General features: G+C 36.8%; 1 protein-coding gene across 1 annotated transcript in view; it reads left to right on the top strand.

Moving 5' to 3' along the window:
• The window catches only part of LOC130410330 (testis-expressed protein 264 homolog), a 36,105-nt gene extending 17,610 nt beyond the window's left edge, over nt 1-18,495 (top strand). The window contains exons 3-4 of the mRNA XM_056734938.1: nt 13,641-13,809; nt 17,171-18,495. Of these exons, the coding sequence (XP_056590916.1) occupies nt 13,641-13,809; nt 17,171-17,475 (474 nt within the window). The 3' untranslated portion in view covers nt 17,476-18,495. The remainder of the gene's footprint in view (nt 1-13,640; nt 13,810-17,170) is intronic.
• The last annotated feature ends 902 nt before the right edge of the window (nt 18,496-19,397 follow it).

Raw genomic sequence — 19,397 nt, 5'->3', positions numbered from 1 at the left:
CCGTGTGCCGTGTGTATTGACATTACTGGCCTTTACCACTGCCAGAGTTTCTGTGTTTCCCTCTTTAGGCAGTCTGCTGCCCACTCAACCATATGGCCTTCCTGACCGACGGCCCAAGCTGTCTGTGACCCACTCGCCGTCTGTCTGATGTAGCGTAGAAGACGAAAACACATGCTTCTAATAGAAATGAAGGGATCTTTATGGTTTGCTGCAGACACTTGAGCTTATTGTTTTGAATTGTTTTTCTTGGTTTTATTTTCCAGCTGTCACCACCCGTGGCTCTGCTGTTCCCCCGTGCCATGAATTATGCATTAGTTTACTTTCTTTGTCACCTTAAATTCCTGAATCATTAGCACTTATTATTACCCCAGAGCGTTCAGTATTTAAAACGGTCAGATCGGCTTTAGCTGGCAGTAGTATTATTATAATGTTGCTTTTATTTTTGCGAACAATACCATGGCATTAATAGTTAATGTCCAAAGAACCGTGTTTGTAACGTTTAGTTGATAAAAGCTGGTCAGAAATTACTAACATAATTTTATTGCTTTAAGGGTCCTCTGAAAGTCTGATATGTAGTTAGTCTCAAATGTTGTTGCTTAAAAGTATTAATAAATTGAAGCAACACTTTTAATACATTTGGGATATTTTCTGAAATTAAAGTGGAGGCACTCTGAAGCAATAGACTTAAAGGGAAAGTTTACCCCCCATAAAAAAATAATGTCATCATTTATTTACACTCATGTCATTAAAAATCAGTTTACGACTAAAGAAGATATTTAGAGAAATGTGTTTTTTGTCCATACAATTGAAGTCAGTGGGGTCCGATGTTGTTTGGTTATCAACATTATTCAAAATATCTTCTTGTGTTCTTCAGAGGAAAGAAAGTCATACAGGTTTGAAATGAAAAATGGATGATTAAATTGAATGAATGAATTTTCATTTTTGGCTGAACTATCACTAACTAAACGTGATTTGATTGATCTTTGCTTTGGACCAGAGCCATTGAGAGAGAGAGTTCCGTCAAAGGAAGTCCAAAACGCTGAAGCGTCACCTCATTTATGGAGCCTTCAGATAGTTCCAGGAATTTATGTTTTCTCTTTAAATGCTTTATTTCTTTCATTTTTTTATTCATTAAATGGCTCTCGTCTTTAAATGGGTTGAAAGTTTTCCTCAGTTGGTCTGTTTAGTCGCAGCTCCATGCGTAATAGGAACTTCCGAGAGCTATTGAGAGCCTCCATGAATCGCCATTGCTGTTAAAAAACTGTTCCATTGACGTGACTCTTCTCTCTCAATGGCTCTGTTTGGACAACAATGCTTCATAATAATTTACAGTATGTTTTACATTTATATTTATGCATTTGGCATACACCTTTCCCAAAGTGACTCACAGTTAATTAAAGGTACATTTTTAACAGTAGGTATGTTCCCTGGGCATCAAACCAACATCCTTTGCGCTTCTTCAGTAACTTGGGAGACAACAAAGATTGTGGTTGTGGTTCATCTCTAGTATGACTGACAGAAATAATACCACCATCATATATTGTCTTCTTGTAATGCGACTTGATCATATTTTGACATTTTGATCGTAGATCTTGTAAAGCATCCAATAAAATAATGCTTCACTCCAAATCTTTTCACCTGTGACATTCAAAGATGTCAGATGTAATTAAAAAACGAGAAGTTGGGAAGCTTACTTAAAAATGTCCCTGGCAAAGTTAGGAAGAGAACTGCGATGTGTGCGTGTGCCTGCAAGAGCCATGTAATATGTTTGCTGGTGGTGAATGTCTGGTCAGGCCACGAGAGGGACGCCATTATGTCCCGCTGGCCGTCCCGTTCCGTTCCACCAGTTCAAACATGACTTTTGTCCCTGAGCCCGAGGGGGTCGGGGAACATTTGCGAGAGGTAAATGTCACATTTGAATATGATTGATCAGCCCTCTGTGCGAAAGTGGCTGAGAATTAAGATAAGATGAATCCAAAATTAGTAAAAGGAAGGGCAAGATGATATTTGCTTGGTTGTGCTGTCGAAAATAGATTATTTGACTTTTTTCTTTTTAGAAGATTCTACTTTATGGTGTCGTTGTCGTGTAGAAATGACAGGGTGGATGAACACATTATAAAATCTTTTATAAAGCCCAGCCGGGGTCTGATTTTTTTTCCTCATGGCCTGAGAGGTGTGTGTCAGTCAAGCTGTAAAAGCAAGCCGAGGAATAAGGGTCCAGTTGCAAGAAACCCGCGTAAAGTGACATTAAAATATGTGTTCTGAGATTGTCACACAATAGAAAAGTGTGGGAAAAACTTGGAAAAATAATCGGGACTCTCTGATCTCAAACGCTAGGGGCGTGTCTGCAGTTGGTGCTGAAGCCACGCCCACTGACGTCACGAGTCCCCAGTATGCTTATGTGAAGATTTTTATTGGAGGATTTGAATTCAATTGATATTGATATTCATCGATCCCTCATGCACGTCGCAACCATGAGCTTGTGATTGAGAAGACGCCTGATACTAGGCGCTCTATTGATAAGGGAGGGGCCATGCATGCTCGGTCGCTCCATTGCGACATCGATCCCCTGTTTTAGCCCCGCCCAAAAAACCCTGAACAGAGAATTGGTGAAAAAACGGTTTAACTCTACAATTCAGTATTACATCCGAGTATTTGTAATGTGTTTCAGCAATACATTTCTAACGTTTACAATTTGTTTAGAAACAATTCTCAGAATTCTCTTTGCCCGGACTTTAAGTTAAGGAAAAGTCTAATTTTAACAGTATTGTCACTAAGGGTTTTCTTAGCATAAGGGGTTTCTTGCAACCCGCCAAAGACCTGTAATCTCAATAATCAGCTTTTGATGGACACAATATCAACCCCTAAATCACTGAGGATTCTTTCAACACTCGAAGTGATTGTGGAAATAGATTCTAAGTGGCACAAACACAGAGCGCATCAGAGCTTTAGATTAGATGAATTAAACTGTGGTGTATGGATGCTGTTTGGGCATATGTGAGAACAGATGAGGCAAGCAGAGCAATATGTGTCGTGGCGGTGTGTTGTGAGGTCCAGCTGAGGTGGGGTGGACTGTGTGTGGGATTGTGGAATTCAGGGAGGTGTAAATGAAACAGGACTCTGACCCATGAGGTGAAAATTAACTATCGGTTCTCGGCTTTTCGCATTGTTTGTGTGCATCCTCGGTCTTTAGCGTTTTTGCTAATTTTCTCTGCAGGATCAGAGTAAGCGCCTAGCCACGTAAACTGGATTTCATGCATTCCATAACGTGTCAGATTTTGCATGCATGTTTAGCTTGTCTAAAGCGTCACTTCAACTGTTCATTTTCAGTCAAGGCCCAGGGCTGTCCCAAAATGTCATATTCTAACTACCGTGTTCAAAAATCAATGATATTATTGTGATGCCTGTTCAAATAAAATAAAAAACGCGGTCAGAAAAATGAATCTTTAATTTTGCTTATTTTTCGTTTTCTCTTTTTTTTGCCAATGCATCACACTCAAAATAGAAATGTAGGGAGGCAGAGTGTTTGTAAACATGTTGGTTATCATGTTTGTTGTGTAAACACAAAATTTATAATAATGGTTATTATTATTATGGTTATTAATATTTCCCTTTTTGTCTTACCAGTATATTGGGGCACATATATCATGCATCAGCAACAGTTTTAGGTATTATACTTTTTCGTTCGTTTTATCGTTTTATTAATATATTAAGTTACCTCAGAATTTTAGTTTTCTTGTAAATATTACATTAACGTTTAGCTATTTTCTTTTGTCATTGTTATTTGTTTATTTTTTATATTTCTGTAATACAGTTCAAAGTAGGGAAGGAAGGAGGTGGGAACCAGCGAACATTTAACAAACTTTAATCAAAATAAACAAACAATAACACGGAAGTAAAAGGTCGGCAGCCACCTCACGGTCGACTGCCGACTCCAATAACATAAACACAAAGGTAACACGTGTCCGGGCTCGGTCCTCTCTCGTCAGCAGTCCTCTCGCTCCTTCTCTTCTGCTCCCGATCTCCTCCGTGAGATATGCTGGACCGTTGTGCGCACAGCTGTTTCCCACTATCACTCACACCACCAGCCCGCCTCATTGCTTCACAGCTCTTGTCCCGCCTTCCTCGTTACAATTTCTTTATAAATTTTAGTTATTAATAAATATTTTAGTTTTTATTTATGTTCAGTTTATAATTTAAGTGCCCCAGACTTATTTCAGTCTATTGTTGACGTAACTTTTCTCATTTCACATACGAAATTATTACGTTTTACTAATAATATTTAGACCAATATTTGGTTTAAATAAACAGAAATGTTTAAATAGTTTTAGATTTTGGTGGATTAATTGCCATTTGTATGACTATACAGTAGTTTGACAACAAATAGCATGTTAAACTATGGTTACTACAGTAAGTAAATGGTACTTTTTCGTAAGGCCAGACGCTTCAATGTAACTTCATTGCCATGTTAAGTTCTAGTTGTCTTTATACTACCAAAGCAATGCAGGAATGCATATTAAGGTGGTGATTAAAATCGTAATTGTTTCCATGTAGTTAACAAACATTATATCCGCCACACAATAGGACACAAAAACATAAATAGATCCGAGTCAAAGTATCGAGTTGTCTATAATATAAGATTAGCTGAGATGTTAATGGAAGGGCTTCTCTGTTCAGTAGGTTATTGTGAGTTCGAGGCCCATATTGAAGTGTGGAATCACTTCCTAATGACATACACTGATTTTCTTCCCTCTCTTTCTGAGTAAACCTCTAATGATGGATTTTCTCAGCAGATCCGTGTCTTTGGATACTTCCCTCTTCCCCTCCGTCCCTGTGGAATATCAAAGGATCTAATCTCTATGTAAATCTGTCTGATTTTTTCCTTGGTAACCAGGCCCTTGATTTTTTCCTCACTTTTTGATTTATAACTTTTATCTCGGAGGTTTTTAAAGTGATGAAAAGATGAATTTACAATCGTTGGAGCTCTCCGTGGAACTGAAATCAGAAAGTTTTGAAATTATGGGCTGTCTACAGTATTCAATATTTGGTGAAGCTTCCCCTGCAGATAACAGCGTTCAACTGTAAAGCGTTTGATGCTCACTTTGGGGAGATCTTGGACCACGTAATAATCATGTACGGTGTAGTATAGTGTGAAGAAATACCTTCTTCCCGTCTGCCCACTAAAATCTACTGTTATCTTGTCTTGTGTGAAATATGAACACCTGTATTTTACCTAATCTGGAATTCTGTCGGGGTTTTTCTCCAGGGCTGCATTTATCACAGGGACCATCTTTCTGACAGGCCGTGGCCATTTTCAGCAAATAAGAAATGGCCGCTTTTGAGCTTTATTGATGGTCTGAGACATCCAGATTTAACTAGACTTCTCTTAATCATTTTTTGCTTGCGCTGGCCATTTTTCACATCAGGGATAGTTGCCAGTCAAGAGATGACGGAGAAGACCCCGCAGGACCTTTCAAGCCCTCCTTCAAGATAACACATGCAAATTCAAGTTTTCATTCTCGTCTCCTGTCGAGGGATTTTCGGCCAGACCTGAAATGAAATTTAGGAGCAGCGGACTGTGAGGTTTGGGTCTCGGAGGCTCAGGGGAGCTTAGAGGACACCAGAACCATTTAGCTTAAGAAATGGCTGTGACAAAAGACCAAACATTGGGACGTCCTCCTCGGGTCAGTGATTTACTAGGGAGGACTAATTTAATGTATTGTGCTGGCGCAAATAGTCCACACTAATCTGAGAAAGCAAGTCTCTTCTGAGAAAGTTGTTGTTGAAGTCGGTGCGTTTGTGTGTGAGTTTTTTTATTGAGGTAGACTTCATGCGACTCCACAAAAATTCTGTTACAGAAACTCGCCTACAGACATTATATATTATATTGCAGTGTGTTATATTATCATTCTGTTGTGTAGATGCACGTAGTTTGTTCTTCCCACGGCACCTTTGAAAATGTTAAACATCTTTTTCATCTGTTAAATAGCAGCATGTACAGTTTAAAGTGCTTTTTCTAAATTATAACTTTTTTGGGGCAAAGAATATTACTTTGAAACTGTTTGTAAAAGTGTCAAGAGAAGAACGTCTGTAAGACTGTCAATGTATTTTTAGAAATTAAATGGTACATAATGGTAAGGGCCGTCCAATGCTGGTAAAGACACAATTGTTGACTGTCCCTTGTATTTTTCCCTGATGTTTGGCAGTTGTCCACCCTGTAATCCTGTGGATTACTGTCATTACAGTAGGACGGCAAGAGCAGGTGTGAAGACAAGCAGAAGAATTCCAGTCCAATGGTCGACAGCGATCTATTAAGGGATATTCGGATATGATGGGTCTTGAGAATTGAGGACAGTTGTTGTGAATTTAAATGGGAGATTTGGTGAATGTGAAAGTTTTTATTAGAGATGCACCAATACTAAATTTCTCCACCAATAACAGAGTATTCAGAGTGATATCTGCCCATAGTGATTTGAATGATTAAATTAATATTTCGTAACTTTCTGAATGTTATTAATATAATGACTTATATTGAAACTGGTGCTGTTTCTTAACATTTTCTATTAACAGAACACAAATTCATTTTCCTGTCCTCTTTTGATTGGCGGGATATATCCGTCCTGATCATCGGCTGTTTTTAAACTATTGGTCGATAGTGTGAAAAATAGCTCTTATCGACCAATACGATTATTGGCCTATATATCAGTGCATCTCTTGTTTTTGGTTAAACACATTGGCGTAATGCTTTATGGAGTGCTACTTTTTGTAATGCAAAAAGTGTAATGTTTTACTTTTTTTGGAGAAAATTGTTTTTTAATTCGTTTGAAAATATGTTTTTAAAGGGGTCATATGACACGGCTAAAACGATATCATGGTGTGTTTTAGATGTAATGCAATAAGTATACACAATGTTTCTATCTCTTCTTTGCCTCACCACACAGATTTGTAACAAAGCTCATCTGAAAAGCGAGGTGTGCTATGATTGGCCAGTTAACCAATGCGTAGTGATTGATTTAAAAAACTGCAAGTGTGTGACGGAAATGTAAAGGCTCTTACAATATTTGGAACATGCAGTTTTACGTGTCTAATACATGCATGGGGAACTTATAACACGCCATAGAAACAGAAAAACACGTATTCACCCAATATGACCCCTTTAAATTGGCTATAGCATATTCCTGTCAAGTTTACTTGGAAGGGATGTGTGGTAAAATTCGAATCTACTACTTGAGAACTGTGTTTAGTTCAGTTAATAATGATTTCTTTATTTTGGACAGAACATTCGTACATTAGGCCACAAGGTCTTGTTTCACAGACCTAAATTTATTCTGTACACTTCTGTTTATTTAGCTGAAGGAATTAAAAAGTGTGGGCTATGTATGGAAAGGGATTTCCTCCGTCGGTTTCTTCAAATGTTTATCCTCAGGGAAGTAACTTAATAAAGGAAGAAAGCCCTTATCTGCTTTTATATAAAAAAACATACTCAGTCTGAGAAAGAGAGAGAGTGTGTGCCACTTTATATAAATACATCAATAATGTTTTTCTCTCTGCGGTCTTCTCTGTGATGATGGTGACCAGATTGACCTTCCGTTTCCTTTGATACTTTCTATGTGTGTGAGAGATTTATTTGCACCGTTTACAGCTTGAGTCATTTTTTGGCAGCACTTATTCAGCTTCAAATGAGGAAGCAGAAAATTTCTTTTTAAAAAATGTTTCAACAAATTTTGTCAACGCAAACATGTGGCATTTATTTCAACGTTTATTTCCCGCTGACCCTGGAAGCTAGCATGTCCTTATAATTTCCTCACTGATTTGCATAATGTGATATCTGATTTTGTCTCCGTGCCTCTCTTCCTTTATTACATTAACGCTGACCCCTGTAGCTCACACGCTGGGAAGACCCGACGCGATACTCGCACGTACTCCACCATACTAAGAAAATCTGTCATGTGTATTAAGGTTTAGCGATGGTTCATGTTTTTGTAAAATTCTAAAATGTCTAATACTCAGAATCCTAGTTATAAACTTCACTACCCACAATCCTGAAGAGGATTTTCTTAAACCAGGGAATTTGCTGTTACTATGGAAACTGGAGCAGTGATGGTCCACTCCAGGAACAAATAAGAAATTTACGATAAATTTAAAATGTATACTAAATAGTCTGTAGATGTATAAAACCCTGTCCTTTGTAACTCTGTACCATCTTTGCAATCCTGGATGAGGTGTGTAATTCAATTCTAGAAGACACGCCAATAAACAAGGCTAGTCTCATAGCTTTGTATTGTCTTCTTTTTGTTTTATTGGAATACTGATTTGTCTGATATGCACTTGTCTTCTCTTAAAATCTGCTTACAGCTGTAGGTTTTTACATAAACACGATGTGTTGTTTTAACCCTGGTGACAATTTTCTTTCTAGAAGAAAAACAAGATCCTAGACTTCAGATTGTGTTTGGATTGCAATAGAGGGACGTCCGAAACAATGTTAAAGCTACTCAATCACAGAACAAATATTTGATGGGCTTCCCTACCAGTCACCACAGGGCTCTTTTCCACTTGTCACTCATTATTCTGTAACGTTGAGTCTCACCACGTTTTATCTTTATCCCCTTGTGAGACACTCCGTCATGATTGTGAGGATGCTCAGTGTCCCATCACTATGAAACGGTCTTTTTCTTTGAAGACGCCGTGCGTGGTTTAGCTATTTATTTGATTTCATAGTATCGTTTACTTGGATGTAGTCTCCCAAAAACATGTTCAGAAGTTTCCCTTTCGTACCTCAGGAGGATATAGAAGTAGGACTGAAAATGATGCAGTCTTGGAAGGATTTGATAAATAAAGACTGGAGGAAATCTGAGAAAAAAGTACATTTGAAGGAGATCTCTCATTGTTGTCTTGGAGAAATAATCGAGATTAAATACAACTGTGTCTTATAAATAATACATCTCTTGCTAGAACTGTTTGATGGAGCAAAAGAGAAATTCTGAAAATCTTTAACCGAAAACAGACCTGAAAACTAATCTCAAAACAGTCAGCAACCCCAAGATTTTCTCTGTGCTATTGTCAAGTGATTTAAATTTCCGTGTGCCCTTTGTTTTGTTGGCTTTCTTTGGGTCGAGCAGGCAAGAATCTATATGAGGAAAACGTTAATTATAAGGAAAAACAGAGAAGAACAGCAGTGTGAGATTGAAGCTTTCCTCTTGAATTTGGATGAGAAACTCTGACAGCTTTTCATCTTCGTCTCTGGCTCACTCCACAAGCTCTTTCTCCTCTCCATCTGTTTTGCTTTCGTCTTAGAGTATGCGGTGAGGGTCTTTGCTTTTTTTTGTCTGTGCATTATCGTGTGCCATTCTTTTACATCAGTTCTGTTTGCAAACGATCATCCAGTGTCTCACCTTTAGATGCTTAAGACGGTTGTGCGTGTGAGCCATATGGAGATGTAAGACCTGCTAATGAGAGCTACAATCTACAGAGATTGAGGAGTGATGATTATTTGCTTTGTTCTGCAGCGCTGAATGAACTACATGGGAGAGAATGTACAGTCATGATAAGGAAACACATTAAAAAAATACAAACGTACAGGATTAGGTTTTTCATAATGCTTTGTGGAATGAGTTGTTAATTAATTCCTGAATGAATATTCAGTGTTGTATCTTTCTCTTTGATTTGATTTTATCTTTATAACTCCCATTGTAGTTTTCTTAATAGGATTTATCCCAGAAACAGTAACTTGATTTAGAAAATGTTTGAATTCTTTTGCAAAATGCATGTGAATTTTTTCTATTAGTCTATTGTCTATTAGTGTCCACTGTTAAGGGTCTATAAATCAAGACTATAAACAATACATTGTTAGAATGACTTTCATTCATCTGGAGAACACAAAAGAAGATATTTTGAAGAATGTTGGTAAATGAATACCGTTGGTCCCCGTTGACTTGCAAAAGTGTTCATACAATATAAGTCAATGGGAACAGTTTTTGGATTCCGACATTCTTCAAAATATCTTCTTTTGTGTTCTCCATGAGAAAGGAAGTCATACAGGTTTGAAATGTCAAGAAGGCGAGTAAGTGATGACAGAATGTATGTTTTGGGAGGAACTTCATCCGGACGGGTGTATTTTATCCTGCTTAATGTCGGGGCCCTATGAACATCCTAATTAACTACAGCTGATGCTTAAGGAGAAAGAAGCGTGAAGCTTATAATGTGTGTTCACCTGACAATTATTGCAATGATGATGATGGAAATGTTTTTAGCCTGCAGCTCGGTTTTTATTGCAGAGGGACACACGGGGATGTGCGCAGGGTGCTGCAATTATCCACAATCAATAGTTCAGCCAAACCAATTACAAAATCCCACTGGAGAATACGCAACAATACAGTTATAGATTATGCATCAGCATTTTTAAGTTGTATTGCCTTGACTTAAAGAAAAACCTTTAATAGTGATAAATTAGCTGACATTTGATGAGTGTAGATAGTTAAACACTAGGCCTAGTTTTGTATTGAAAGTGTGCAAATCAATGAGTCAGCACACATTGTTTAAATTTGCTCATCTGTGCATTTTTATTCTTCAGTTCTTTAAGGGACAGTGAACCCATAAATTCTGTTTTTCTCACTATTACGTTGTTTTACATTTACATTGATTCATTTGGCAGACGCTTTTATCCAAAGCGACTTACAAGTAGGGGAGCATATAAACATTTTGTCAACACGCTAAACGGTACCATTAGCTTACAAGGCCATGCTAGTAGGAGGATTAAAGCTGGAGTAAGCAAATAAAAGAATTAACAACAACATTTATATATTATTTTTGCAACTCAGAAAGAGAGACGGAGTAATTGTTTGGTCAAATAAATGCAGAACAGGTATGTTTTGAGCTGTTTTTTGAAAGTTGTGAAGGATCCAGCGATTCGGGTGGAGGTTGATAGTTCATTCCACCAAAGGGGAACCGTTTTAAGCCTTTATGACCAAAAAATAAAATGTTGGGGACAGAAAGACAGACTGGCCGTATCAATACAGCTACTGTATATATACAATTTCAGCAAGGTACAGGTGTTAAAATCCATGTCTGAGAAGAACAGATGGTGAGAGAAATATTCAATTAAAGCTGAACCACAGACATCACTGGTGTCCCAGACACATACACGACAAACATCAGGGGTCTCTTATGGCATCTTTTGAGGGTGCGGCGGAGGGAGACTGAGTTAATTTGTGCAGGGAGGATTTATCCAAACAGATTAATCCAAGTATTAATTCTCCGACCTGGCACTCAGTCTTCCTGGTGTTTTGCACCTTTGTCCCTTACATAAAAGGGTTCTGGTTTGCATATTCATCACATCATCTTCAAATATTCATCAGCTTAATGAATATTGATGTTACATTTGACTACTGTTAACTATACACTGCCTGAGGTGAAACTCACACAGGACTGGAACAGTGGTTTATAGAGAATACAGTACAAAAAATGACTATAATGTGATGTGTGCGGATTTTAAGTTTTGGATTAAAGCATCGCGTTTCACAACGAGGAAGCTTCCGTCAAACACAACTTCGCGGCAACCTGTCAAAATAAAAGTCCTTTATTTGAGAAGAAGTTATAACATTGTTTTTAATAATTCTGCCAATGAGTTTATTTACTTACTTTAGTAAGATAGTAAAATTATAAAAAAAAAGAAAATATAATTAAAAAAATATTACTTGCTTAGAAAATAGTACTTAAATTATATAAACCTAAAACCAGAAAGGAAAAAAGAAATACGGTCTACCAGCCAAATAAGCATAGTTATGTAAAGTAAATTTGTTGAATTAGAACGATACCCATCCCTAGGTACATTATATCAGTTTGTCTGTTTCCTGAGAATAGAACCTGTGACAATGACAGCATCATAATCCCCGACTAGCACACCGTCTCTGTTTTTGTATAGTGCATAACACAAATGCCTGTTTGCGTGATTATGATTTAGTGCTCATTTGACTTTAATATCAGATCACACAACACAACACAACATTTCGTCTCAATAGGAGGTTGTAAACTCTCTGTTGGAGCTCATTACAATCTGCTCAGATTAGGCATGCTATGCAAGTTTTGATACGACATGTCTTTACAATAATGGGGTAAATGTTAAGTGGATGTGTATGGGGTAGAGAGAGATATAGTGGTCAGGGGGGGCTTCATCCATCTTTAAAGCAGAGAGTAATAAAAAGAAACCGAGTGGAGGATGACGTGGGTGGATACAGCTCTCTAATCTCACAGGGAACATAGGAAAACCCGCTCTTAGCTTTTCAACTTTTCCTTGTATATGCTCATTTTCTCACAGACACACAGTCAGACACTCCAGAGAAAGGCAACAGCGTTAGCAGGAAAATTATCTTGTTGACTCGAGTCAGCGTCCATCCCGCAGAGGTTTCATCCGCTTGCCATTAGTTGAATTTTTCACACAGTTGCTAAATAAATAGACATGAGGTATTGATTTAAGTTGAAATGGTTTTATTATGTGAGACAGTCGAGTGATATGAGATCCATGAAACTATCACTGCTGTGTAGGGAATTGGTTGTACAAGAGACAATTATACAGACTCTCTCTACTCCCAAAGGTTATTCTTTGTTACCTTTTTGCTTTTCTTTTATTACTACTTTGTTTTTGGGGGAGCTGCAGGAAAGCACTAGAAAATAAATGGTTTACCAGTTATTTAAACAACTGCGTTTAATCAACGATACTTAAATATGACAATGTATTTCAGAGGACTGTATAATAAATGTATAGTTTCTTTAGCCTGAGCATTTTTTATGCACTTAGAATAGGATTTTGATGCATCTGTTTCCGTCAACTTTTTTTTCACATTTTAGAATAATAGTACGTTTTTGTATTATGGAATTTCATAATTGTAACTATAGGAATTTTGTTGTGACTAAAAGGATCCAAAAGAAACCAATACTATGTTATGTTTTAATATCTTCAAAGTAACCATCCATTTTTATTATCTAATTGCAAAATCATAATGATGCCATTTTATTAGCCAACTTCTCGGAATGCTTTTTTAACAGTTTTAATTAAATTTCCATCTATTCTGGTCTCTTATTGGCTAATTTTTTTTTTTTCATTGGTCCGAGTCATCCATCTCTTAACTACAATTTTTAACTATAAAATAAGTATATGAAATGACAATGTGGGCACAATTAAAGCATCAGTTCACCCAAAAATGAAAATTCTGTCACCATTTACGCACCCCACAAGATGTTCCAAATCTGTATGAAATTCTAACAAGAAGAAAGATATTTTGAAGAATGTGAAAAACTAAACAGTTCTGGGGCACTATTGACTAACACATTCGTTCTTTATCCCTACCATGGAAGTCAGCAGTGCCCCAGAACTATTTGGTTACAAACATTCTTCCAAATATCTTTCTCTGTGTTGAGCAGAACAGCTAAATTTACGGTGAGTAAATGATGAAAGAATTTCCATTTTAAGGATCTGTCCCTTTAAGTTTTGGTCTACAAAACAATTTCAAACGTTTAAACATAGCCCTTCAGATTAAAAGATTTTTAAGGTAATTTAATTTCAAAACGTTTTAATGATAGTGTATGTGGTGGTTGAAATAAAAGTCTTTTAAACTTAAATCTTTTTCTCTTCTTCTGTCTTTAAGGAAAGAAAATTGTGCGCACATCCATTTCTGGAGATTTACAAAGCTGGAGTGATCCACTACATGAGTCCACTGGCCCGGCAGGGAGATTTCTATGTTCCCGAGGTCAGAGAGCCACAGAGATGGTTACTGGGAAAAGAGTCGGAAGAAGATGCAAGGACGGACATCACGGGTAAAATAATCCCTATTCAACTAGCTTCCATTTTCTGTCTAGTGTAGTGACTGTACAATTATGATCACAGTCAGAGACAAATTTCAGAACATTTAGCAGAGCAAAATTCTCATTCTAGGATCACTTGTGTCATGCTCTTCCAATTCATTTCCTTTGCGATGAATCGTAGCCTCATACAATATCTGGCAGTGTCAGAAACATTCAGTTTAACAAGTTCACATTAAGTGCGGATCGTGTTTCATGGGTGGATGTCAGCAGAAAGGTGGTTTAATAGGTATTAATCACCACCTTATGGAGATTTGATGGGGACGTGTCATACTGGCTGAACTCCACAATCTCTTACACCTGTTCTGGTGATAATGAGACACAATATGTGTGTGTATGTTCGTCTGATGGTCAGACTCCAGTCTGCGGGTACTGCTGGGCAAAATAAAACACGGATGAGGCGATGGAGACATGAGGGGTGTGTTGTGCACACCAGCTGTCCTGGAGAGTGGCGTGTGTGTCTGTGTGCATTTGTGTGTGTGTGAGTTCTAGTGGTACCAGTTCCACCTGTTAGTCTCCTCCTCTGAAACAAACACATGATAATAACTATAATGTATGATGGGAGAAAAGATTAAAGCTAAGATGAAACAAGATTAAAGGACTCATTTGAAGTCCCTTATGTCAGTTTTTTAGATGTGTTGTGTCCTAATGCGGTGCTAAATTGAATATGTTTTACAGCATGTACTGTTCCCGATGTTCTCGAAGGGACAGCTTCAATTTTGATTTGCTAGTAGATGCTTGTTTAACTGGTCTCTCAGCCTGACAGATGCTCAAAAACTCCACTTAAACCATTAAAACGGACTGAGAGACCAGCTTACCACTACACGTTTGTCTCCTTCAGCATGTTTTTAGACACAAAAGTAGAGACTTCAAATCAAACTTCATCTTAAATTCAGAGCTGTGAATGAGGTTAATAAAAATAAATGTACTGTATTAAAATCTTCATGGTTTGGTACAATGGTGAGTCAGAGAGTGGATCATCTTTTAAATTATTTCCACAAATATGCAAAGATAAAACATTGAAAGGACACAAATCTTTATTTTAATAGAGCAAAACACAGTTTAAGGCTAGTCGGAATAATTTATGAATATAGATTTTCCAATTTTGTCCTTGCTTCTTATTAATACATTTAAAAAAAAAAATTGTTTGTGTCTAAATGAAAGACAATAAAATGCACTTAATTCACATTAGTAAATGCATTAGCTAACATTAGCTTACAATGAAGAATTTAGTTTTTCAGCATTTATTAATCCTTGTTAATGTTGGTTCATGTTCATACAGTTATTCAGGTTAGTTCATGGTGCATTAACTACTGTTAACAGTGATACGTTTGATTGTAATAATGTATTAGTAAACGCTGAAATTAACATAAACTAAGATTGATAAATGCTGGAGAAGATTTGTTCATTGTTAGTTCATGTTAGCTAATGCATGAACTAATTGTTAACAAATAGCACCGGTTTTAACAAACTCATTCTCAACACTAGGGGTTTAAAGCAGGTTCAATTTTGATTTTGTTTTCCTAAATGAAACTTAGTTTAGCCTACAATTGTGCCATAAAACAGTAATTACTTAAACATGCACTTAGACTTTGATGTATTAAAAATGCTGAAAAGTAAGACACTTTAACAATTCTTATTTTATTATTATCAATGATCAATTATTCAAATGTGACCATCGCAAACAAAACCAGTCTTATGGGTATTTTTTCATTTTATTTTACATAACATGAAAGTTGAATAAATTAGATTTCTGTTGATATACGAGTTGTTAGTATATGACAATATCTGGCTGAGATACAACCGTTTAAAAGTCAGGAATCTGAGAGTTCAAAAAATCTAAATATTGAGAAAGTTGCCTTTAAAGTTTTAATCTGAGGCACTGTAGCAGGCCATCCACTATTTAGGGTTGGAAATTTATAAAATATCTTCATGGAACATGATCTTTACTTTATATCCTAATGATTTTTGGCATAAAAGAAAAATCTATAATTTTGACCCATACAATGTATTTTTTCTTTTACTAAAATGTTCCCGTGCTTCTTAAGACTGGTTTTGTGATCCAGGGTCACAAATGAGAATATTTTCTGTTTAGATGATGCTGAAGCCTAACTGACATGTGATAAAATTTACTTTATTTCCAAGAACAGATGTTTTAAATGCTTCTTCTAACTTGAAGTACTTTTCCTTTTCGTCAAACAGATGTCTGTGCTGCGTTGAAAAGTTGATGAGATGTTTCACGACAGCTGTGGTTAGAACGGCTGACCATTTAAAAATCAACATGCGTTATCATTGCTTTAAGAAATAAATTGCAAAGAGTCATTTCATTTCATCCTTTAGCGCTGTGTCAGCTATGCATTTCAAACGATGTTGTCAACCAGTTGTCATGCTGAACGAATAGCTTTATTTTGCCGAACTAGTATGAAACTGATCTCTATCTGCTCAGATTATATTCAGATCAACATTCAACATCTGTTCTGTGTGTGAGACACTTGGGCATTTTTTGCATATGCCATATAGATGTTTACGGTTTTCTTTCGATTATACATTTATTATTAAATAGTGATTAAAATAGCACCATAAATGTATAAAATTAGGCACAGAATATATTTGTATTATTACCCTGAACTTGTTATCCTAACATTATGATGCCGTTGATAAATCTTGATATTCTAATGAAACGTAATTATAGTTCAGTTAGTTACATGTTATTTATTATTATATTTCTATTTACCATTGTGTTTCCCTTTGGGTACTGATGCACTATTTGAAAACCACTGTGTCATAAGACATGTAGGTGATATATTGTCAAGTATTCATGCTGCTGGCAAACAACAGACTTTTTTATTGTCTTTTTCTTCTAAATCATATAAACGTCTTTATCCTTATTTCTCTCTTTCACACACTCTACCTGTCATCTCTCCCTTTACCCTTTCACATCGGATCTGTCCTACAAAAATGCAGTGTTGACAGGAGGAAGATAAACCAAGTAACGGTCAACTATTTGACAAAAACTTTCACTGCATCTTAAATCCACTGACAGAAAAACAGCTTAGATACAGGAGGTCCTGATGCGTCTGTCACTATGACACGCTGAGTGTGCGGGGACTCCTCACACACACACCAATCAAATGTTTTATGTGGACTTTCCATAGACAGAATGATTTTGAAATGAAATGAGAAGTGGTTTGGGCACGAAAAGTCTTCAGAACGTAGCTGATCATAGTCAGCCGTACAGGAGATGCTTTCATTACTCTGTGACACCCCGTCAAAATGACTCACCTAAGCTGTCGTGTTTTTGTGTGTGAACGCACAGGTGCCGACTCCCACAGCGAGCGCAGTTCCATGAGCCGCCTACCTCCCTCTGAAAGTCGAGACACTTCCCCTGCTCCGTCCAGCACGCCGACTCGCTCCCAGGGAGACGGAGACAGACAGTGGGATGACGAGCGAGACTTCGACCGCGCGGAGAGAAGCGACACCTCCAGCGTCTCCTCCTTTGAGGAGCTGGACTTTGAGTCAGACAGGACGGTGAGGTGTTACCACACCCCTACACCCCTCACAGGACCCAGCAAAAACAACCTGCAGGGTCAAGAGAGAGAGATGATGGTTGAGGAAGAGTAAATAAAAACGTAAAGGAATTATGGGAAATGTGAGGAAAATAAAGTGCCATTAATGGAAATGAAATTCCAAAAAAAATCTTTAAAGCTAATATTGATTAAATTTCCACACAATTTTCAGAATTCCTTTTTTAAACAATCGACAAATATAAAAATGTTTAGACAGTGTTTCTATCTATTCTAAAGGGAATTAGTAGGTACACAATGGTGCCTCTTTATAACACAAACGAGTCAGGTAACCCGTATATATCTTGAAAAGCATAATGATATTTCGGGCTCCCTATTTAGTTTCGCATTGGTAAATGAATTGTTTGTTTGTTAACAGATTGTTCATTTCTAATGACAGACGTTAAACTGGCATTCTTTTATACCTGAATGTGTTTAATTATTTTTGTAAACGTTTTGTAATGTTCGGCTTTCAATTATTTACCCCTGAGCCTGATTTATTATTTCAATTCCTCTCATTCAATCTTCATCCTTCAGTAATCAGTAATTTGCACCCAAAGAAAGATTTCTGTGACTTGAATATTAATTCATCAAAGCCATATGTTTATAGACAAATGAAATCTCTATTTGCAGCAGAAACTGACTGGTAATATTGCTGAAGATAACACTTCTTAATTGTTTGCATTTGAAGGTGTTTGAAGCAGACATTTGTCTTATGTGCTGTTTGATCATATTTGATCACCTAAATGGTATTTCCATATTTTGCTCAGATAATACAAATACATTTGATCAGTGTGTTATTCTTTTGAATTAGTATTTTCTTTAAGGTTAATGTTGATACACTTCTAGTGTGATTTTAGTGGGTTCCTCACAATGTGTTTTGTTAATTTAGGATTTTTATAAAAGCATCTATGGCCCTCAGATGATGTGCTGAAGTATTGATGTTAAAATGTTTTCATTCACACCTGACATACTTGATACCTTTGTATTTTTATAAAGTTTAGAATGTTGTTTTATTGTCATTTCTATGATTTGTTCTGCTAGTTGTTGATCAACTTAATAAAGAGTTTAGACAGAAGAGGCTACGATTGGTTATTTTACGAATTCATGCTATTGGTTTTACAACTGCACACGCCAACACCATATGTACAGATCGGACTGTGTCACATCATCATTGACTATTTGGTTTCTCTTGGAAATAATTTGCATCATGTAGTAAAATGGGTTATAAATGATTTTGAACCGTAGACTTTTTGCTACTAGAAGTCATTGCCTGTGGGTCTGAACTGGTATTACTTAGCAATGTTTACATTACACGTTCATTTGATTTCTTCAACCTGCCGTCTGTGAGCTTTAACAACATCCACACACCTGACAAATAACCTAAGTTCATCATTTTCTTGTACTGATACCCAAACATCAACTTCCATTAAACGTGAGGTTGTTGAGACCTTGATGTCTTGTTTCTTTAGGTTTTCTTCCAGACAAACATACATAAACTATACCGAAGCACCACGTCTGTGTATTATTACAGCATGTCTGGTACGGCTTACTTCATTGTGAAAAATGGTATGAAAAATTATCCAAACCCAAACAGAATCAACATTTGGATTCTAGCGCATAATTACAAAACAAAACACTGTTATTTGTTGGCTCGATTTTTCCATTTTTATGAGAGGCCTAATCAAAAAACCTTTCGTTCTATAACAGATATATGTTATTTCTGCATGAATGCATCACAAACTTGTCATTTAGCATAACAATGGACAGTTTTGCAAGACATTGCGTCATGCAAACCTCCAAATGTTTTTTTCTCTTGCTGAGGCAAAACTTTCAGATTCGTCTGCACATTTGACAAATTACCCCTTTAATTTGGGTGGAAAGGTTTGGAGCGATCCGTACTATTCATATCCTTAAACTTCAGGGTGTTTGTCGACTTCCTCTGGACCGCTATGATACTTTTTGTTCAAGAGAAAATTG

Source organism: Triplophysa dalaica, chromosome 21 (assembly GCF_015846415.1).
Source record: "Triplophysa dalaica isolate WHDGS20190420 chromosome 21, ASM1584641v1, whole genome shotgun sequence".
NCBI classification, from domain to species: domain Eukaryota; kingdom Metazoa; phylum Chordata; class Actinopteri; order Cypriniformes; family Nemacheilidae; genus Triplophysa; species Triplophysa dalaica.
Note: the sequence above shows the minus strand (reverse complement) of the source record. Positions and strands in the feature narration are given on the sequence as shown.